Below are 24178 nucleotides of genomic sequence, written 5' to 3' on the forward strand. Positions count from 1 at the left end.
CTACTTGGGAGGCTGAGGTGGTAGGATCATTTGAAACTGGGAGGCTGAGGCTGCAGTGAGCTGTGTTCATGCCACTGCACTCCAGCCTGGGCAACAGGAGTGAGACCCTATCCCAAAAAAGAAAAGAAAATGTGGCCAAGTATTGATTGTACAATACAATAATAATAATGACTAAGTGGTTAAAGACACTACACACACACACAAAACAAACAAACAAACAAACAAACAAACAAAAACCCAAAAATACCCAGAACTGAAGTACTGGAGAAATGCAGCATATCAATTGGGAGGTGGAGAGAACTGAATTTAAAGCAATCCCAGAGCCCTGTATTAATCAGAAGGTTAAAGATATTGATTAACTTTAAATATTTTAAAATATTCATGCTAAAAGTTCTAGGATCAACACTAAATGAAGAAAAACAGAATGGGTAACTTCCAAATCATTAGCAGGGGGAGAAAATGGAATGAGGAGTAGGAAAATCAATTTAAAATAATGCTAGAAAGAAAATCTGAAAAAATGAGGCACACACAAATGTAAAACGAGATGATAGAACGAAACTCAAAAATGTCAATAAAAATGGGCTAAAAATCTTCAGCTAAAAGGTATATAGATCATTAGCTCAAATTTAAAAAAGAAAAAAGAAGCCCTATGCTGTTTGCAAGGACACTCCTACATAACAGGATAAAGAAAAACAGGTTAAAAGACTGGAACAAGTTATGCTATGCTGGTATAGCAATATTAAAATGAGATCAGATAGATTTCAAGGCAAAAATCACTACTCCAGATAAACAGTCATTCAACATTCTAAAGATTCAACCCATCAGGAAGATAAAACAATTCTAAATGTGCATAGTTCCAATAAAATACCTTCAAAATATATATGCCTAAAATTGACAGAGGTACCAGAAGAAACAGTCAAATCTACATTGGAATGGCAGATTTTAATACATCCCTTTCAGTATACAATTGATCAAACTGACACACACACACACACACACACACACACACACGTTTCGTATGGAGATTTGACTTATTGGACATAAACATAGAACATGTGCTAATAATGGAAAAGACATATTTTTTGATGCACACATGACATTTTTTATTTTTACCTACTTATTTATTTTTCATTTATAACTGAGAGAGATGGGGTCTTACTATGTTGACCAGACTGGTCTTGAACTCGTGACCTCAAGCAATCTCCCACCTCAGCTTCCCAAACTGCTGGGATTATAGTTGTCAGCCACCACGCCTGGCTGAAATATTTTTTAAAAATTGATATATACTAGACCATACAGCAAGTGTCAACAAATTTCAAAGAAGCAATATTGTACAGATAAATTCTCTGACCACAACGTATTGAAATTAACAGTCAACGCTGAGAGATAACTAAACACAAAAATAAAAAACAACCATCTTCTCTTTAGTTTGGAAATTCAAAGAACACATTTTAAAAATACCCATGGATCAAAGAAAAAATCAAAATGGCAATTAGAAAATACTTATACCTTAACAATAATTAAAATAAATAATACCAAAACCGACAGAATGCAAAAAGCAGTAGGGTGAGGAAAATTATAACCTTAAACTTGTATAGAAGAAGAAGAAAGGCTTGAAATAAGAGTACACAATCTAGACAAAGAAAAACAGAATAAATCCAAAAAAGAAAGGGAATTATAAATAGCAGAAATCAATGGAATAAAGAATAAATGCAAAGTAAAGCTAACTTAAAAAGTTGATTCTTTGAAAAAAAAAATCTATGGTGAGATTAAGTAAAAGAGAAATGATACAAATGAAATAAGGAATAAAAAAGGGACACAGTTACAGAAGATGTTTTGAAATATAACAAGGTATATTATGAATAATTCTTTGCCGATATATTTGAAAACTGAGGTGACGTGGACAAACTCCTAGAGTTGCCAAAAGAAATTCAAAAGGAAATTTAAAAGCACAAGTCATCCTATTATCATTACGTAAATTAAATCAATAGTTAAAAATCATCCCACAAGGAAAACACCAGTGCCAGATTATTTTGCAAGCAAGTTCCAACGAACATTAAGCAATAGACATTTCCAGTCTTAGATAAACTCTTTCAGAGTTTATCTGAAAGAGTGAATATGCCTCAACTCCTTTTCTGAGGCTAATGTAATCTTGACAATACACTAGATAAAGACAGAACAAGAGAAACATGGGTTATAAACAAAGACACAAAATTCATAAATAAAACATTAGCTTGGCAACCCTAGTAATGTGTAAAAAAAAGTATCATAAGCAAGTATATTCAGAAATGCAAATTTTGTTCAAAATGACAAATTTATAGTGTAATTCACCACAGTAAAAAAAAAAATAGAAAAATTTTATAGTTATCTTAACGATGCAAACTTTTTTTAATGAAACTCAATAACCACTCATGATAAAATATCATAGCAAACTATGAATAGAATAATTTTGTTATGATAAAGCATATTTCCTAAGAAAGCTTTAACTAATATCCTATCAATTGTGAATCAGTAACATGGGTCCATTTAAAATACGAAATAACACAAAGATGCCTGTTATCATAACTTCTATTCAGAGGTCCTGGACTGTGCAATAGGACAGGAAAAAGAAAAGATACAATAATTAGGGAAAAAAAACCCACCAGTATTGACAAAAGATATGATTTGTGCACAGAAGAATCTATAAACTGTTAGAATTACTAATGCAGTTTATTTAGCAAGGTTGCTGGAAAAAAAAAATCAATAATGTGAAATAAATTGCATTTCCATATATTAGCAGCAAGTAGAAAATACATCATATTAATTTGTAAAACTTATAACGCATGAAAAAGAATCTATTCTATGTAGAATAAATCTAACTGAACAGGCATAAGAACTTTAGGGAAAAAAATCATAAAGGTATAATGAGAGGCACTGAAGATTTAAGTAAATGGAGAACTACACACGCTCATGGACTGAAAGATGCAAAAAGGAAGTTTTGTTGTTAAGAGTTAGGGTCTCACTATATTCAGGCTGGCCTCAAACTCCCAGCTTAAGCAATCTTCCCGCCTCAGCCTCCTGAGTAGCTGGGACTACAGATACATGCCACTGCACCTGGCTTTCAATATAGGAGTATTAATCCACAACAAACTGATCTACAGATTCCATACAATTCTAGTCAGGAATCACAATAGGGTGTCTTTTGTTCTTCTTGTTTGCACATCCCCTTGCAGTTTATCAAGCTGATTATAAAATTTACATGCAACTGCAAACAGCCAAGAATAGCAAAGACACTTTAAAAAGAACAAAGTGGGAGAACATGTGCTCCCAGACTTAAGAACTTACAAAGATATAATAATTCAGACACTGTGGTATTGCCATGGTACAGGAAAATACAAAATAGGACCAAGAGCCCCCAAAATAAACCCACAAATATTAGGAAACCTGATATATATCAGAGCTAGCATTTCATATCAGTGGGAAAAAGAGGGGCTACTAACAAGTGATGCTGGGATAACTGTTTATTATTTGAAAAATATTTAAATATATCTCTATCTCACTCCATAACTCCAGATGGATTACAGACTCAAATAATAAGACTTAAATGTGAAACAAAAAACTTTAAACCTTTTAGAAAAAAAACCATAGGAGACTAGATGACCACAGAGTAGGGAGATAAATCTTTAAGACACCAGATTTCATAAAAAGATTGATACATGTGATTAATAAGAATGGAAATTGAAAGAGAGTGAAAAGACCATCCGCGAACTTAGAAAATCTGCAACATATGTACTCAATACAAGATTGATATGTAGACTATATCAAGAGCTCCTATGAAGAGAAGAAAAAAGGGAACCCAGTAGAAAAATGAGCAAAATGCTAAACAGGAAATCCATAAAATAATATATTCAAAGAGCCCGTTAAATATATGAAAAACTGTGCAACATCTTTAGTAACAAGGGAAACACAAATTTTTTTGTTTTGTTTCGTTTTGTTTTGTTTTGTTTTTGAGACAGAGTCTGGCTCTGTCGCCCGGGCTGGAGTGCAGTGGCCGGATCTCAGCTCACTGCAAGCTCCGCCTCCCGGGTTTACGCCATTCTCCTGCCTCAGCCTCCGGAGTAGCTGGGACTACCCCGCCACCTTGCCCGGCTAGTTTTTTTTTTTTTTTTTGTATTTTTTAGTAGAGACGGGGTTTCACCATGTTAGCCAGGATGGTCTCGATCTCCTGACCTCGTGATCCGCCCATCTCGGCCTCCCAAAGTGCTGGGATTACAGGCTTGAGCCACCGCGCCCGGCCGGGAAACACAAATTAAAGTACAATGAGATACCATTACATACCTACTAGATTGGTTGAAATGACAAAGCATGACAATTCTAAATGTGTGTGAAGATGTGGAGGACTAGGGACTATCACACTCTGTTGGTGGCAATGTAATTGGAAACAAGCACTTTACAAAACAATGTAGCATGACCTTGTAAAGCTGAGCATGTACATACATATCCTATAAACCAACAATTTCACTGCTAGACATCTTAAATGAATTTGAGACATGTATAAGAATCTCCAAGCCGGGCGCGGTGGCTCAAGCCTGTAATCCTAGCACTTTGGGAGGCCGAGACGGGCGGATCACGAGGTCAGGAGATCGAGACCATCCTGGCTAACACGGTGAAACCCTGTCTCTACTAAAAATACAAAAAAAAAAACATAGCTGGGCGAGGTGGCGGGCGCCTGTAGTCCCAGCTACACGGGAGGCTGAGGCAGGAGAATGGCTTAAAACCCGGGAGGCGGAGCTTGCAGTGAGCTGAGATCCGGCCACTGCACTCCAGCCCGGGCGACAGAGCAAGACTCCGTCTCAAAAAAAAAAAAAAAAAAAAAAAAAAAAAATCTCCACAGCAGCACTGCTTGTAATAGCAAAGAATTATTAATGATCCAAATGTCTTTTATTAAAAAATGATGGTATAGTCACACAATGGGATATTATATAGCATGAAAATGACTCAATTACAGTTATATGTCACAAAACAAAGAAACCTAATACGAATTTAAAAAAAAAAGTTAAAAAAGACACAGTATCATTCTAATTATTTAAAAAACTCAAGGCTGGGCACTGTGGCTCACACCTGTAATCCTAGCACTTTGGGAGGCTGAGGTGTGTGGATTGTTTGAGCTCAGGAGTTCGAGACCAGCCTGGGCAACATGGCAAGATGTCATCTCTACAAAAAATAGAAAAATTAGCCAGGAGTGGTGGTGAGTGCCTGTAGTCCCAAATACTTGGAAGGCTGAGAAGTGGGAGGACGAGAATGCAGCGAGCCGTCACTGTGCCACTGCACTCTGGTGTGGGTGACAAAGTGAGACCCTGTCTCAAATAAATAAAGAAATAAAAAGAGAGTAGCCTCCCCAAACCATAAAGATGAACACTACAAAGAATGATAAGAAATACTAAGGAGCATGCAGAGAATCATTTAATACCAGTTGCATAAAATACTTCTCACCAGGTATCAAATTCTACCTAGGAGAGAGAGGCCATTTAGGTCATTAGTTAAACTGATTTAACTTGTTAGTTTACAGTTCTTCCCTACCTTTTTCACAAAATCCACTCTAATTCTACCCGTGCCTCAGCTGTAAAATCAAGGTGAGGTTTAAGAACCCTTCCATCAGCCCTAGAATTTTGCAATCGGGCAGACGCACGGCTAAAAAGGTGAAGGATGTCCAGGGGGCAGGTGGTTAGCTCCTCCTGGAAGCATCCAGGATCAACTCTTAAGAGTTCTAACTCAGTGGTAATCTCCAGGGGGACCACAATTTTCTCCCAGGAGCTGCAAACTGCTCCCCTAAACCACTGAGATAAACATGATTTCCTTTTTGCAAGAGATCACACAACACAAATAGGAGTGATCCTAAAACTCTCCTCCATGAATTATTTTGCATTTAAACCAGTCCAGAATCATAGGGAGTTTGGAGGATTTCTAGACACAACATGAAAAAGAGCCACCAGGACTTTCAAAGGCATTAACAAACGTCATTGATGTGAAATATGAGGAGCAGCTCTAGAATGCTGATCAAATTTCACAGTTTGCTGGTTGTTGTTTAAATTTCTGGACCAGAAGGGTCCAAAGCAAAAACTATGCTTGCTGAAACGTGCCCAGGAGGGAATTCAGTGCATGCTTTGTGTGACTGGGATTCTTTTCCTCCTTCCCCTTAAACCTAGCTCTTTAGTATTTTCTCCTCTCCTCCCACTACAAAGCAAAATCTAATACTGGGTTTTGTAATTGCCTCCAAAGACCATGATTTCAAAGACAAAGGCCAACAGGTGCTTGATCTTTAAATACGGAACAAAATACAACACTAGAAAAGATCAGCAGCCAATCTGCTCTCAAGTTACATAATTGGACTACAACCCTATCTTAATACCAAAGGTTGCCACCTTCCTACACTCCTGATACAAACATCTTCTCAAGAGAGGAGACAAGACAGCTGACCCAGAGCAGAACTTAGGCTGAAGGATGGGTTTTCCTGATGATTCTATTTTGACATGACCTTAAGAATTAATGTTTTCTACTACAGTCAGACCATTAATGCCTGACTTGCTTCATGTTCCATGGGAAGTACAGTTTTCACTTGAGGTTGTTGGAGATCCAAATAAAATTAAGCAGCCTTAGATGGTGATTGGATGAAACTCTTGGATAATTTGGTAACAGGTAGGGTGGTCTAGACTTGTAGTCCAGATGATGGCCAGCACTCTTGAAAGCCAATGGCTTTGCCAACAAATGTACACTGTGCTGAAAGGTGGCATGGATTCGATCTAAGCCTTCTCCTAAGGTTTTGGGGTACCTGAGGTTCCAGTGCTCAGGAAGGAAACCTGGGAAGGTCTGTGGGAGACAGGCTAGGTAAATCCATGAGGCTTTCCACGTTACTTACTTATCGAACACCTACATAATGCTGACTACGTGCCAGGCACACAGCTGTGTGTGAATCCAAATAACCCATGAGGCAGACACACACTTTTCCTTTTGAGAAGCCCGTGGGCACTTCCCCGAGGACACACGGCTGCAGGCGACAGACCCAGGAAATGTGGTTCCTGAGTTCACATGCATATTTTGTTGGCTCAGTTGCTACAGAACAGGCCTTCCCCCCATCAGCTTTCTCCCAATCCTCCAGTGAGCCCTGGACATTTCATTCTTTTCTGCCACCTGATGAGGCATGTAGGGATCAAAAAGAGCCCTAAAGATTCAAAGCAAGGTGGCTGAGATCCAGGGGGGTTGCTGTGGCCCAACTCTGGGTTGGGGCAGCCCACCATGCTGCGAATGTAAGAAACCTGGGACTCCTCCTTCCCAAGAAGGCCAGCAACAGCTCTCCCAGGGCTATCATCATGGGTTCCATTCAAAGCAATCTCTGCAAGGGATTTCCCTGGGAAAGCAGCCGAAGACACAGGCATACAACTTTAAGATGTGTGGGTAGTTATTTTGAGGGTGATGTGTCTTGAGGACTTGACGCCCAGGCAAATTTAAAAATAAGCAGGTTTCCAACGTCTAAGGATGGGCCAATCTTGGAGGTTATTGAGTAAAAAGTCAACACCGTAAAAGTCAATTACACTATTGACAGATACTCTTACAAGGAGATTTCACATCATAATTATATGCAAAGGAACCTAGCAAATAGAAACTGTGTAATGATCAGCTAATAAAAGTAACACTTCATCTATGTCAATAACAGTTTCAGAGTTAAGACAAACAAACATGGCCTTTGCCACTCAGTGGAGGGAAAAAAAAATCCCTGAAAGACAAATATTTTCACTTAAGGAGAAGTCGCTTAGACTCACAAGGAAAACCTGTCACACAAAAGAGTGGGAAATTGGTCTTTAGTGGGTGCTAACGACTCTCCCACCCTCCCTGGGCCCCAGCTGAACAGACTGGGGCAGCAACCCCTGTAAACATCTGAGCATATACAGAACACTTGGGCACTGCCACGTGGTCTGGGAGATAACATTCTGTATTGTTCTAGTCTCCACTGGACTGCTTTCCCTTTCAGCCTTGGCTGAGTTTGGGTTCCACTGACATGTGGCCAAATTAAAAAATGTTAAAATTATGATGAATGTGAAAATGCAAAACAAGATTTTTTTTTTCTCCAAGCATTTCTTAATGGGTTTTACACAGACACTGATTAGGCAAATGCCTCCATAGCTATGTTTGTGTTCCTTCTTTCCAAAAGCATCTCAGTGTCTGCTACTTGCGCTACAAAAAGAGGGCAAAGATACTACAAGCAAGTACCCCTAATTTCTAGAGCTTGCTACCCCTCTTCCCCTAATTTCCCTTAACACTGAGGGGGGCAAGTTTAGAATTGGCATTTGGACAACTAACTGCTAATGCACAATGGTTTTCTTTACTGGTTATCTCTCTCTCACTCTCTTTTTTTCTTTTTTTTTGAGACAGAGTCTCGCTCTGTCGCTCAGGCTGGAGCGCAGTGGCCGGATCTCAGCTCACTGCAAGCTCCGCCTCCCGGGTTTTAAGCCATTCTCCTGCCTCAGCCTCCCCAGTAGCTGGGACTACAGGCGCCCGCCACCTCGCCCGGCTAGTTTTTTGTATTTTTTAGTAGAGACGGGGTTTCACTGGGTTAGCCAGGATGGTCTTGATCTCCTGACCTCGTGATCCGCCCGTCTCGGCCTCCCAAAGTGCTAGGATTACAGGCTTGAGCCACTGCGCCCGGCCTTTTTTTTTTGTTTTTACAGGGTCTTGCTCTGTTGCCCAGCAGGCTGGAGTGCAATGGCACAATTTCGGCTCACTGCAACCTCCACCTCCTGGATTCAGGGGATTCTCCCATCTCAGCCTCCTGAGTAGCTGGGACTACAGGCACACACCATCATGCCCAGCTAATTTTTGTATTTTCAGTAGAGATGATGTTTCACCATGATGGCCAGGCTGGTCTCGAACTCCTGACCTCAGGTGATCCGCCTGCCTCGGCCTCCCAAAGTGCTGGGATTACAGGTGTGAGCCATCGTGCCCGGCCTCTTTACTGGTTATCTCTGTTTATGCAAATGGTAACTTGCCGAGTTTCTGCAAACTATGGTTGCACATTTTACCAAAATGATTTTGTTCAAAATTCCTATGATGCTCAGGAAAGTCACTCTTTAATTAGACTATACGTGCCTTTGTAGTGGCAGACATGAAGCAAGCTGTGCCATTACAAAGCTATTGCCACTCAAGTCTCAAACCCACCCTTCTACTCTGTTTCCCACACTGGGGCTGGACTTTACCACCGGGCTCCATGTGAGGCTCTGCCACCAGGGGGTGCCATAGAGAGACTGAGAAGGTGGTGGGGGAAGATGGAAGTGGCTGGCTCCTGCCTGTTTCGTGTTCTTGAGCCACCCAGCAATGCCTCTGCACCTCAGCAGCAGCATTCATTCTTGGCATTGCCAAACCCAGTTTGCAGCTTTTCCAGCACCTGCAGAACTATGTTCCCTTAGAGGCACCAGCACCATCAGAGGCTGCTGCCTAGCCCCTGCCCCCCATGCAAAGGTGAGTTTCAGCTCTGCCCTTTGTTTCCAACCTCTTCCCTTTGTTCCCTCAGCCCTAGAGGTGGTAGCTGCCTCCTGCAATTACTCTCTCCATGACACCCTGAGTTATCTCTTTACCTTTCAGTTACCTAGTTAATAACATCCTACCTGGTTCACAGGTTTGCTTTCTTTCTAATCATTTTGATTTCTACATGGTCTCACTCTGTCACCCAGGCTGCAATGCAGTGGAGCAATCTCAGCTCACTGCAGTCTTGACCTCCCAGGCTCAAGGGATCCTCCCACCTCAGCATGCAGAGTAGCTAGGACCACAGGTGTGTGCCACCATGTCCAGGTCATTTTTTTTTTTTTTTTTTTTTTAAATAATAGAGATAAGGTTTTGCCATGTTGCCCAGGCTGGTCTCAAATTCCTGAGCTCAAGTGATCCACCCACCTGAGCCTCTCAGTGTTGGGATTACAGGCGTGAGTCAACGTGCCCGGCCTCGGCGAATTTTTGAACTTTCTGTAGAGCTGGGGTCCCTCTATGTTGCTCAGGCTGGTCTCAAACTCCTGGCCTCAAGTGATCCTCCTGCCTCAGCCTCTCAAAGTGCTGAGATTACAGACATGAGCCCCACCACACCCAGCCCTGGTTAACATTAAAGTCTCTCTGTTACTTGGTATCGTTTCTGTCTCCCTACTGAACCTGTCTGAGACACAAGTCTGGCTCAGAGGCTGTTTTGTTTTCTTTTACTTTGGAAGGAGCCCAGCTGAGGCACTCACTGGACTGGATGAGTGGCAACTTTCAACAGAAACAAGACTGTTTTGCTGCAGTGCTTTGTTATTCTCTAACCAGAAAGAAACCATCGGTAGTTGAAATAACACCTCAAGAGGGAACTAACCAGTAAAATTTGTCATAATAAATGTCATGAGAGTAAGAATTAAAATAAGAAGGCGGCTCCTGTTGAGGGTCAACCTGTTGTCTGCCAGGCTTTTCTGTGCCCTTCTATAAGGCATGGCTGGGCCTATAGTGAAAGCTACTCTTGAAGGCACTAAAAAAGATGGTCAAGAGGATAAACTGTAAGTCTATATTTAGAATCTGCTAATAAAAATACATTGTTGCTGCAAGCAAAAATAGTTCACAGTCTCCAAGTCTTCTCAACCAAGAAGGTAAACTATGAGGCAACACAGGAAAGATTTTAAGAAAGAATGAAAAACAGAGTATGTCTTTTCAAAATGTGAGGCAAGAGCATTGGAATTTTGGCTTCATGGAAAGAGGCTTACCACTTAGGAACCCAAGAATTACGGACCTGAGAGTAGCCAGGAAAGATACCGGAGAGGGACAAGAAAAACCTTTCCATGTATTTTTGGAAAATATCCCCTTGTCAAATTAGTAGAAATGATAAGTGGTTTTATAATTTGTTACTACTCTAATTACTAACAACTTCCCATCTTATCAGAAGCTATAGACCTTTGCTCTGAAGATTACGGGACTTGTCCTGACAACAGCAGGAGGAGTTAAAAGACAAGCTCGTGGAGAAGCTGCACACGGCAGGGGAGTTTGATCTTGCTTCTCCCTCAGGCCCAGCTAAACACACTTTCCGGGTTGGTTTCCTTTTGGACATAAAACACTATGAAAGCAAAATGGCCTTCAGGTGCAAACCTGATCCGTAAATGCAGAAGGAGAGGGATGGTGCCTTCAAGGGGTGCAGCTCAGTGAGACAGGCTTTTTCTAAACAAGCAACCAGGGCCTGGCACCTGCAACAGTGATGAGGCATCAGCCAACTTATTGAGACCTAGCCCTCATCCTCAGGACGCAAAGTACCCAGGACAGAAAGGGACACACAGAGAAACTGCTACCATACAGGGTCACTCATTGAAGGGCTACAACCAAAGCATGGGGCTAATTGGTTCACGGTAAAGAGAAGTTTCTCTGCCGCTGGCTCCCAGACCACATTAAAAAATCACCTTTGTGCCAGATCTTGAAGGACGTGCTGCCTTGCATATGAGGGTGAGGGGAATCTACACAGAGAAAACTGTATGAATAAGATGGGCCAATACTGGGCATATTTGGGGAACACATTTGGCTCAAGGAGAAGGAAGGACTGTCAGGGTGGTGCAGGGGTAGTCACAGAAGGGGCTTCTGCAGACAGCTGGAGGGGCACGGTGTTAGGACACGGGTCTGGCAGTGGTGGATGGATGGACAGGAGTGGGCGTAGAAGCAGCTAGCGGACGGAAGAAGGCTCCGGCGATGGTGCCTGTGAGGGCTGTGGGCTGGCGGCGGACCCTGATCCGGGGCTGGCAGTGGAGATGGAGAGCATGGAGGAGAGAAATGTCCCAAGGAAGGGTTCATGCGGCTTGGCAGCTGACCTCATTCTTGGAAGCAGGGGAATGATGCCACCTGCTATTTATAGACCACGTACCAAAGCTCGCCTCACATCTCATTTTGCATTTGATTTTCCCTGCAACCCCTGGTAGGAGGCAGGAGTTTTCACAGATGAGGGAACCGAGCCCAGAGTCACAGGATAGGGGAGGGACAGGGCTGGTTCTCGCGCTAGGCCTGTTAGCCTAGAATCCAATTAATATCCTGCCTTCCATTTCCTTCTACCCACTTCTTACCCTGCCTTCCTAAAATAAAAAAAATGAATTTAACTTGCCCCCATTCCTCATCTGTAAAGAGACCGGGATCTGGTGGCCGAGAAAGAGAAGGTGGCATTCGGATTGGGAGTTCTTGGGGTTACTTTCACATTTCTGAGCACCCAAACCAGGTTTATTGTCGCCACTAGCTCGAAGCAGCTCCTCTCTGTCTCCAGAAGGGACCCCGTGGACAGAGAGCCGCCCTTCCCACTCCCAGGGCTGGCTCTGCAGGGCACACGCTCCGCTTACCTCATGGCTGCCGTCACCCCAATGGGAGTGATTGGCAGCGGCCGCACGCCAGGAAACAGCCCTCGGCTCAGGACCCGCGCTCCGTTTTGGATCACTCCTGGAGGAACTGAAAAAGCAAAGGGGAGAAAGACACTGCACGTGAATTCAACTGTGAAGATTTCCGTTCTAAGTCAGAAATTCCGGATGGACCAATAAGAGAGAAAGAGACAGGGCAGAGAACATGTGTGGAGCAGAGACAGAGAGAAACACAGACACACACACACACACACACACACACACGTGCATACACATACACACACAGGCACACATACAGCCACATAGACATGCACAGACACGCACACAGTCACGCACACATGCAGACACAAATGCACACACCCGCACATACAGACATGCACACACACACACAGACACGCGCGCACACACACGCACACAGACACATGTGCGCACACCTGCACAGACATGCACACACACACAGACACGCGCGCACACATACACGCACGCAGACACATGTGCGCACACCCGCACATACAGACATGCACACACACACACACACAGACACACGCGCGCACACACACACGGGGAAAGAGAGACAGAAAAAGATACCCAGAGAGTAAGACAGAAAGATCAGCTGGTAAGTAAAAATCAGACTAGCAGCTCACAACCAAAGGATTAATGCCTAGGTTTAAAAAAAAAAAAAAAGTGAGTTTTCAAAAGTAGGCTTTAAATATTATTTTCTCACATTTATTAAACATAACCTTTTTCCTTCAGTCAGACCCTAACAACAACTCAAAAACCCCAACCTTGTAGGACAGACACCAAGTGACCAAACAAAAGCACCTTCCCATGCTTTGCCATGGGCAGAAGCTGAGAACATCTTTCCATTTGTCTTTAATCCAACAAGGGGAAAAAAATGACCCAAATTGTCTCATAAAAGCCGATTTTATAAGCTACTTGGCACCTCAGCACACACTACACAGTTCATCCCCCAAGGGATCCTCGTGGCCTGAGGAAAGGCCCCTCCCCGGGGTACCCTCTCAAGCAAATCTCCTGAGAAGTCGCTCCTCATCCCACCTTCTCCTAAACACACACATCCCTGGAGCAACCCTAAGACCCTCTTTCACCAGCGGCCATCAGATCTTGTCCATTCTCCATACAAACTCCAAGATCTCCACACCAATCTGATTTTGTCTGAGGGTTACCTAAGAGCTGAGAAATGCAGCGAATCACTGATGTAACCTTTTCTGACCTTCCATACAGCAATTTCATCTGGTTCAAACTAATATTCTGCCATCTGCTGTATCTACCAAAAACTCCCTGTGTCTGAGGGGCAGAGGAGCATCACTAAGTGAGAACACGGGTGAGCTTTCATCTGAGTTCTCTGGTGTGACTCTGTGCAGGTCTCTGGATCTCTGTTTCCCTCTCTGAACACTGTTCTCCCAAGACCCTGTCTGCCATCATGGGTTCAAGACTCCCCAGAGCTCTGGCTGTGCCCATATAGTCCCTGGCACAGTCTCAGATAGTGGCAAGGTGGATAACTAGTGCTTTTTCAAACAAAGACCATCGAAAAGGCTCTAGAAAACTATGCATTCAAAATGAAAACCACTCGGGACATTAGGTGTGTACGCCAGTATTACATGGGTAGAATGCGAGCTTTTCATAAAACACATTGCCATACAGACTTTTTACTTACATAATTTTTACGTATCTAAGGACATGTTTTCTTTCTTTCTTTTTTTTTTTTTTTTTTTTTGAGACGGAGTCTCGCTCTGTCGCCCGGGCTGGAGTGCAGTGGCCGGATCTCAGCTCACTGCAAGCTCCGCCTCCCGGGTTTACGCCATTCTCCTGCCTCAGCCTCCCGAGTAGCTGGGACTACAAGCGCCCGCCACCTCGCCTGGCTAGTTTTTTGTATTTTAGTAGAGACGGGGTTTCACTGTGTTAGCCAGGATGGTCTCGATCTCCTGACCTCGTGATCCGCCCGTCTCGGCCTCCCAAAGTGCTGGGATTACAGGCTTGAGCCACCGCGCCCGGCCAGGACATGTTTTCAAACCTTGAATCAAACATCACATAGGATGAACGTCCACTATTGAATACGGGGTAATTTTATAGACTGTCAATTCTTTGGGTATTCTGAACCTCTTGCTAATAATTTTTGCCATTTATTTTCCCAGTTTGCGTAAGGCCTTTGTTACTAGGTCTTACAAAAGGTAGGATGGGTGAGAGAATGGAAACTCTCGCCTAAGTCAGTACTACTATTACAGTCCGGTGTTCCATAATCTCCTGTCACCCTAATTAATTGTGAGGGCAGGCAGACCCAGATCAGTAGCTCCCACCATTCCTGATTATCAGCCTGATTCCCGCTAACAGACCACCTTATCTGAGGCAGGAGACTTACCAAGTATCTTTAAATCATAGAACTGTTAGAATGTGGTATGCAGCGAATTATCATGTCTTACACAGTTGATGAATTCTCTATAAGGAAGAATGTCTAAAGTTTATATTACCTAATTTATCTTATCTGATTTCAAGATTTCCTATAAAGTTACAGGAATCAGGATACTGTCATACTGGTGTAAAGTCTAGACATACAGACCAATCGAACAGAACAGAATTCGGAAACAGAGTCACACACATGTGGTCAACTGATTTTTGACAAGGGTACCAAGACAATGCAAAGAGGGAAAAGCAAGTGTTAGAACCACCAGAGATCCATTTGGGAAAAAAATGAACCTTGAGCCTTACACCTCATACCACATATAAAAATTAGAAATGGATTGTAAACCTAAATGTAGGAACTAAAATTACAAAACATCCAGTAGAAAATATAGGAGGAAAAATAGCAATAATTCTCAAGGACAGACATATGCGGAAGATGGCAGAACTCTTGTAGACAGATGCTTTGGATGAAATGTTATGTGTGTTGCCTAAAACGATAGCTTTTCGTTTGCCCATTTTGGGGATTATGGGAGAGGGTCTGCATAATTTTGGTGTACGGCAGTCTCTTAGAAATGGTCAGATAGCCACAGGTTCAGCTGAATTCTGATCGATCTATCTGTCACTAGGGATGTAAAGCAGAGCAGCGACTTAGTCTGATATAATGAACCATGCTGATAAATAACTTAAATATGTAAAATCTCTAATACAGTTTAATTCTTGTCAGTAAAAATTATTACAGTCCCATATACAGATACTAAAACTTTTACCAAGTACTTTCCTATGTATTAGATGATGGAGACATAAGGTAACTACAGGCAAGAGGGAGGGGGAGATCGAGAGAGAGAGAGAATTAAGGAGGCAATGAAAATATACTATAGTAAGTGCTAGGACAGGGGGCCTAGAGGCAGAAAGGATGGAGATACCTAACCCAAACTAAGGGGTATTAGGGAAGGCTTCCTGTAGGAAGTGCCATCTAAACTGGAGTTCAAAGGCAGAAAAATGGCACATACAAAGACCTGGAAGTGATTTTTTAAGGATGCACAATGTGCTCAAGGAACTAAAAGGTTGCTTGGTACAGCATACAATCCTAGCAGAAATGAGATGTGTTTGGACTTTATCCCATGGGTATCGGGAAAACCATTAAGGGGTTTTGAGCAGAGAAGTGCTCTGTGCCGCAGCAGCTGACAGCCAGGCTCTGGAAACCAACCTAGGTCTATAGCCCATCTCTGTCAATTACTCATCATGTCTGCTGAGCAAGCTACTTAAACTCCATAAGATGGGGGACAAAAATGATATTTACCCAGGGTCTCTGGAGACTTAAGTCAGTTAATGAAGGCACGAGTATTTGGAAAATGCATGTTAGTTATCAATATCGTCATCATCAACACGATCAACATCCACAGAGGAATCCTGAGGCAGCCTGTGCTTTCTCCATTTCAGAGGAGCTGAAAACCCGTAAAGAACAGAATGGGACAAAATCAGACCACGCCGGAAGAATGTAGCCATCTTCCTGGTGACAGAGTTGCTGGGACAGCAACAGGTGCTGTTATGGCACTTCTGTTCCCCTTGTGTGTGTCGTATCAGAGCCACCCTTGCAGCAGCAACACCCAAAACACATAAAGTTGGACAAAGACAAGGGAAGCCCTGGAATGGGAACAGAGCAAATCCAAGTTAGGGAGGGCAAGTTCTTATTAACCCTGGCATGGTCGTCAAGGCATCTGCCAATCAAGGAAGAAAAGCACCCCTGGGGACAGTGTGGCATGACAGAGTCCTCTGCCCAAATGCTCAGAACCTGTAAGCACCAGGGGTACGGCCAGCAGAGAGGAAAACTAGGAAAGGAAGCCAGTCGTCACCAAGTTCCTACTGGAGACCATGTTCTTTGGATGTTCCTTGTCTCATGGAACCCTCAGGGATGAGGTATGCTGCAGTGGTTAAGAGTGTGAGCTCTGAGCCACACGGCCTCAGTTCGGCCTTGGCCTAGTGCTTCACCTTCCCGGGCCTCCAGACTTAAACATACCTTGTAGGATTGCTCTGAGAATGAAATAAGATAAGCTACGTCAACTGCTTAGCTCAGTGGCTGGCTCGTTATGTAAGCTCATCATCGTCATCATCACCGTCATCCTTCTGCCATCCTACATCACCTCTCTGGCATCCTCTGACTGACGATCTACAAGGACAGGGCTGAATGGGGTCAGAACATGGGGAAATACTTTCAGCCCATTATGCTTTTTGTAGTTATTCCTAACTCTGCATTCACCTATTAAAACATCTTCCTGATTAATGAACAGCATTCATTTCAAAGAGAATCTCATGGACAAAGCTCTCTTGAAGCATTAATAGGCTTTCCCTGAGCTATTTCCTGAACCTCACAAGACTTCTGGCATGTAGACTCAGCTCTTCCTCTGAATCCTGCAGCCTGTTCTCAAATGAGCTGCAACTAAACGCTGCCTCTGCCAACCCTGGCGCTTCTCCGTCCTCATCATTGGCAGTGCTCTCCATGGAGAGATGGAGGATGTGTTCGTGTTTGCTCACCAGCTGCCAGACGCCAGCTGTGACACTTAACTGCACCCCTGTCTTTCTCCTTTCTGCCCCCATCTCCAAGTGTCAGGAACATGGCTTCTGAAGAACAAGTCACAGCCAGTCTAAAATGGCTCTGTTAGAGAAAGGCAGTTCACTACCTACATTAGGAGGCTCGGTGGGAACATGAGTCCATCCTTCAGCCCTTTCTCTACCAGCACATCTACTCTTTCCCTTCGTTTTACTCTCTGTTTCCCTCAGAGCACATGAAGGCACTGAAAGACCAAAACCTTACAGCCAGTCTGCCGCACCCGATGTACTGAAATGCACTGGCCTCCAGCTATGTAAGACATCAAAAGGGTTCGACGTTCAAAGTCAACTTCTCCCTCGGATTTGTGGCTCTCTCCAGACAAAGCCCAGGCCTCCAGCATCATCCCTGCAAGTTAGGCCAGTTACGTATTTGTCTTTTAGATGGGAGAATACCCACCCCTGAGGCTCTCAGGATGAGGGACGTTGGCACCACACTTTCCCACACTTGCCATCAACCACGTTCTCGGGTGTTAGAGAGGAACTCTAAGCTTTCTGGTTTTAACTAGCAAGAAGGCAACCTTCACACATAAGAAGAGAGCCAAACAGAGCAGCACCGCTCATTGTAGATGCTATGATCTAAATGGGATAACGCAATCCTGAGAATCTTAAAAAAAAAAAAAGTCTAAGGTCCAGGACAAACCCCTCCACGCTACATAGTCCCTCAGCACTTCCCCGGCTCCCCTCCTGAGGCTTAGCTTCATTGGTGTTTCACAACTTCTAAAATTAACCTCTGAGCTCTTGCCGCTGCCTTTGGAGGGCAGCCCTGGCTAACTCTCTCAGAGGCCATAAGCTGAGCAGCAGGTGATTCCGCTAATCCTTCCCCTTCCTAAAGTCGGCCTTTCCACCTGCTTACTTGGAAGCGCACTGGGGAGGGGGCTGGCACGGGGAGACACAGCCTATTTCCTGGTTGTCTTCCCTCTGCTGTGTCTGACATACATCCCAGTTCCAGGCAGGGGGAGGAACGCCTTCCCCCAATCCCTCCCCTTCCCTTGTTCCATTTTGTTGTTTTGTTTATTATCTAGAGTTCGTCTCTGGGAACCTTCCAAACAGGGATTATATAAGCCTTTGAAGATGAGTAATGGAGATCTGGCTTCTCCTGACTAACGAGTCCTCCATTAGGGTTAAAGCTGACTCACGGGGCTTGTCAAAGGGGAACTAACTGCAAAGCAGGTACTTAAGGAGATACTAGAAGCTGGAATTAGTCTACATAGCCATTTTGAGGGTGGGGAGGGTGGGGTAGGCAGAAGGATTTGACTGGAGCATAATCCAAAGTCCAGGAGGTAATGAGCCAGCCATGTCCCAATGTCCCATGCTGACTGTTCTGAAGGCAGCATCCTATAGAGCGTGTGAGACATGGTGGCTCTCCTTGCAGAATGTTTCCTATGCTGCAAACAGGCAAAGTCTAAAAAGGCTAATGTCACATGCACAGCGGATGCTGCCAGGAGGACAAAATGTTGCAGCCTGAGGTTTTTATTAGATGCACACTGCTGCTGCACTGTAAGTGAAGAATTAGACTGAAATGAGAGGTGGAGGGACCCATAGGGACTCCAGCCCAAGCAAGACATTGTGTGCTGGGCTCCCGTGGGGCAACACGGACCCTCCAACGATAAAGAGGCTTGCTCTGCCTGCAGCTCTCAACAGCATCTGAGCCATTTCCTTTGTGCAACCTACTCAGCTTCAGACCCTGGACTGTGGCCAGTCTGCTGGCCTTGTGCTAGCTTTACAGATGCTGAGCAAGGGTAGGAGGAAGAGAAAAGATCTAAGTGGCTGCCATCTGGTGACCTGGAGTGGCTATGAAGGGTGAGGACAAAGGCAAAGCCTTCCAGCCATCCAGGCCAGCCTCTATCTGCTGGGAGCAGAACAGCAGCAGAAGAGACTGGGTTGGTGGCCCCCATGCAAGCAGGGGCATCTAGCAGCCCGAGAGGTGAAAACAAGGGGCTATAAATAGCACCGCACGAGGAAGCTCTATAAACAGGGCCCAGCCACAGCACCAGCCCACGGGGGAATACAGGCAGGCTGTGCGCAGACAGGAAATGTGTTGCTCTCGGAAGCCACGCTCCCCACTCATGGGCAGCGGCAGAACCCCTCAACCTGGAGAAGACCTGGGAGATACCAACACTGGGACACAGGCACACAAACACCCCTATGTAGGCTGCCCACACACCATTACTGTGGCTGGCTGGCTGTTGCCTTTAACCATTTTTGCACAGGAATAGCCTCTCACTTTTTCCAGGCCTTGGGCGATGCCGGCAGGGCAGGGGATGACTGCCTAATCATTCTATCTGTAATGCTTCTCCCTTAAGGCAAAGGACTGCCTCAAATCCCAAGAAACATAATGTTATACAACATGAAATGAAAAGAAAGGTGGCAGGGGCCGGGGCATGGAGAAAGAGTGAAGCCAGAAAGAGCTAACCACAAGCTGCAGATACATTCCTCTGGTTGGGTTTATGGGCAGGATCGGCCAGCTGATTTCCCAAGTGCACAGAGAAGACGCTCCGTGCATCTTCACTCCCTTGCTAAGATACTGCTCCAATCCTCAGAGTCCTTACAACCTGCCCCTTGACTATGCTTGCCCTTGACCTCCAGGGCATTGAAATAGGGCTGGCGGTCAGATGAGACAGTGAATGCAAAGGTGGTTTGCTCAGTCTTCTACTACCTACTCTCTGCTCAGTCTTCACATTTACTTTTCTGTTACTCCTGTCCATGAGCATCTCCTTCTATGACCTTTGGAGGCACCCTGGGTTCTTTCCTTCCACTGTCTTGGAGCCCCATTCTTGGCCTGGGGCTTTCATGAAGGCTGTGGCTGGATTTCTCACACTGCGGTAATAGCCTTCTAAAAAAAGCCTTCTAAAAATGAGCCTACAGCTTCAAAACGTGAACACTGAGCTTGTAAAACTCAAATTCAGCATTTCAATGTAAATAGGACTGTGGCTACCCTGGAAAAAGAAGTATTTACAGTTGGAGTGTTACAGAGATGGAGAGGGGTGGCGAACACCAAAAACAACTCGTCTACTCATCAGGAGAAACCTTTTTCCTTTCCTACCCATGCTCAAGAATCCAGTAATCATGGACATTTATGGAAGCCGCTGAGGATCTGTGAATGATCCATCAGTCCCCTTGCCTGGCTTGGTTTCATTTCAAAGATGCTCCAGGCTCCAGCAGGCCTGCTTCACCAGACTCTTCTCCAAAATGGCAGCCTGGTGATGAGGTCCCAGAAGAGAAAGACATTTCTAAAAATGGGTACTGCTCAGGTCCATTATGATTAAGCTGGCCCCATGTAGCCTCTTCTAGCAGAAGTCCATAATCCCATTTTCCCTCTGAACTTCAGCAACCAGCTGGAAGTATTTTTGTTAAGCTAATGATCACTGTGTAGTGGCTGGGTGCAAAGGAAGGTGCTCGAATCTTACATGGCTCTGATGAAATCAGTATGTTTCCACTGGGTTGAGTTATGCAACTTAATTTTAGAAATCTTTTCAGCCTGGAACTTGATTACAATCTGGTCTGTACTTTTCCTGCAATGCCATCTAAGAATGGAAGTTTATTTAAAAAAAAATTTAAAAACATATATATTTCTCTGAAATATAAAACATCATTTAAAAACCACACTCCAGGTTAACTGCTCGTTACAGAGCTAGACCAGTGACACATCTGCTTAGCAGTGGCGTTTGCATGTCAGAGGTGTAGGGAGTCCAACATTGCAATAGCTGGAGGTCTGAGTTTAGAAAGAGAGAATCAGAACTCTAGACTGTTCGGAACAGGTAATGGCAGCTCCAGGCAGAGGAACAAGCCTCCCTGAGAATGCTCAGCTGAATTTCTTGGGTCTTTTAAAACAGGAATAAATAAGAAAGGTTGGAGTCAAATATCTTAAAGCCGTCAGGAAGGCTGGACAAGCAGGGGGGCTATGATGGATGGCCCGGAACTCCACGTAGTCCACTACTAACAAAAGGCACCTGTTTTGGGTCTGAGGATGGATGTTTTCCTGTGTGAAGTACCATCCACTCCAAAGGCAGGGACTCCCCACTGCTCAGGCAGCCACGTGGCCCTCAGAGAGCCAGAACCCAAAATGAGCTGAAGGCCTAGCCATAAGAAGGAGACAGGTGAGTGCCAGCCCCTAAGCGGCAGTGTTATAGTGGTGTCTGCTGCTTCATGTCACCATGTCCTCACCAGCGTGTTTCATCAGTAAGAAAGAGGCTGTAACGCAGCAATGTCTTAACAAGCTGAGCAGATCCTGGTAAACCAGTTAGTTGTCTGTGTGTTCAACAGGGTTCTAGCTGGGTGTGGGATGTGGGCACAGGTACTGACCTCGAGTTGGGAGGAGGAAGGGACAGATATCTTTGTTCGAAGCCATTCTTCATCCCTTGGGAAGAGATCTTTCTAAAACCATGGTAGACTAGCTCCAGAGATGGGAAAAACCTCAGGTGGTGAGAAGAGAAGTCTCAGTAAGGAAGAGTTGTCTCAAACTTGACATTGTTCAAGGCCAACAGAAGGTGAGGATGGGAGTCCTGCTTAGCTAAACAGCCCTGCCCTGCTATCTGGGGCAGCCTGGGAGGCTGGGTGGAAATGGTCCAAGCTGGTAGCATGGTTTCATTTCAAAGATATTCCAGGCTCCAACAGGCCTATTTCACTAGACTCTTCTCCAAAACGGCAGCCTGGTGATAAGGTCCCAGAAGAGAAAGAAATTTCTAAAAATGGGTACTGCTCCCGTCCATTATGGTTAAGTTGACCCCATGTAGCCTCTTCTAGGAGAAACTACAAACTCACAGGAGCAATACCTACAGGAGCAAGGAAGGCCTCTCCACTGGGACTCAATAAAGGATCTGTTTCCCTTTCCCCACGTCTTAAGTCCTGAAATTATATGAGAACTTTCTCATCTTGGAAACACACCTATGCATTCATTCATACATATGCATGGCTGCATGTTTATATGCATATGCATGTAATCATGTACTTATGTAGCTTTTAAAGTGATTCTACAAGGGAAGTTCTACTTTAGCATTAGTTCTTCCTATGACCTGGTGTATAAATGAGAAGGTTAAGTTCACAAACTATGGTGCTGTAGGCTATAGAAATATCTACTCACAACCTGCTTGTATCTCAGGGGGAGTATTCAAAAGCATCATGGCACTGGCAGCATCAATGTCAGGATCTGGAAAAATCAACCAATAAATAACATTATTTACAACGGGGCCGGTGTGTGTGTGTGTTTTTCCCCCTGCAAGTTACAGTTCATGAATGCAACAGAGAAAAAAAAATATCCAGGAACTAGATGAGCTATCCCAAAGGCGACATTCTTCCCAGTGGGATTTGAGAAGAAGAAAAGATGTTCTAGAATGAGATTTAAGGATCATGTTAGTAAATTTTTCATCACACAAGCATGGTCTCTTCTCATGTTGTTAATTTTATAATTTGCACCGTATGTTCCTGATAAATTGCTGATCTATGCACCCCCATAGCTTTTACCCTGGGGTGAGGAGCAGGAGAGTCAGTGACAATAGGAAGTTCAGCCATAGGAATCTTTAATGAACTGGGAAAAGCTCACAGCATCAGGAAAACATTAAACACACCTGCATCTAGTGAGCTACAAACAAGACATCTGGTCATTTCCATTTGTCAGCAGAATGTAAGTTGTGTTTCACGAGGTTGTGTGTTTGTAACAGCGGTGTGGAGGTGGTGAAGGCATTTAAAAAAAGCACTTAAAATATAAAGAAAAAATTAAAGTTCTCATGTTGAGGGCAAAATGTTTGCTTCCACTGCTATTATTGCTTTTAATATGGGTTAAAAAAAAAATACTCATCACTTCATTGCTATAATTCTTAATAGGTTTCTGAATCCTTACTGATCCACCAGTTGACAGATGGCAGGTTATATAGAGACAGAGAAAAATATTATCCTTTTATAACTAAATTCATTTTCCTCTGAGAAACAGCAGCTCTGCTGCTATGGAAATGAAGGTCACCATGACAACAGTAAACAACCCCCAAGAACGGTCACTGAATAGGCTGAAAAGAACATCTGCCCCAGCGCAGCGTCCCAGCTGCCCTGGGGCGAAATTCACTAATAGTGCAGTGATGCTGCGTGACAGAAGCTGCCGCCTGTGCCCTGTCCAAATAAACGAAGTGTGCAATCGAAGTCGACATCAAAATGCCTTCCCTTGCAGATTACTGCCTCTGTGTCCGCTAAACCCAATGACTAATGATGGGGGACAAGGGGCTCGCACTTGTCAGTTTTTGTACAAATTACATACCAAAAAATTCAATTTACTACTAATGGCTCCATGGCACTTTATTTTGAGTATGATGGTAGAAAATTACTTTTTTAATGTTTAAAAAAGTACATTTTTCATACTTTATACGTGTGGTTTAATTCCAACGGAATAATACGATGTGGTAAAAAGAGGCCCACAAGCAATTAATGATATGGACGATGCTGGTTCCCAAAGACAAGGTCTCAAGAAAGAAAGAAAAAAAAACAGACCTTGACTCTGAAGAGTTTTTTTCTATTTTGCCTGCAGGAGGCCTGTTACTTACACTCCATAATGGACTAAAAGTTTATTTTAATAAGTACATTATATGAGAAACAAGTAAATTAACTTATTTGGCAACTCCAGGGGTGAAATTCCTAAAACAGTCACCATTTCCCACTGACATTAGTATATATATTATATATGTAAACTACTATATATAAATTATATCAACTAATATAATTAATCATGAATCAAATATATATAAACTATTATATATAATATACATACTATATTAGCTACTATATATAATAGTATATATATAGTTTAT

General features: G+C 43.7%; 1 protein-coding gene across 1 annotated transcript in view; it reads right to left on the reverse strand.

Annotated features, from left to right (window-relative positions):
- FOXN3 (forkhead box N3) overlaps positions 1 to 24178 on the reverse strand; it is a 479473-nt gene that overhangs the window by 13151 nt on the left and 442144 nt on the right. The window contains exons 8-9 of the mRNA XM_017882286.1: positions 22468 to 22533; positions 12348 to 12453 (exon numbers count right to left, since the gene is read on the reverse strand). Of these exons, the coding sequence (XP_017737775.1) occupies positions 12348 to 12453; positions 22468 to 22533 (172 nt within the window). The remainder of the gene's footprint in view (positions 1 to 12347; positions 12454 to 22467; positions 22534 to 24178) is intronic.

The sequence above is a fragment of the Rhinopithecus bieti genome, unplaced genomic scaffold (genome assembly GCF_001698545.2).
Source record: "Rhinopithecus bieti isolate Rb0 unplaced genomic scaffold, ASM169854v2 scaffold_12086, whole genome shotgun sequence".
In the NCBI taxonomy this organism is placed as follows: domain Eukaryota; kingdom Metazoa; phylum Chordata; class Mammalia; order Primates; family Cercopithecidae; genus Rhinopithecus; species Rhinopithecus bieti.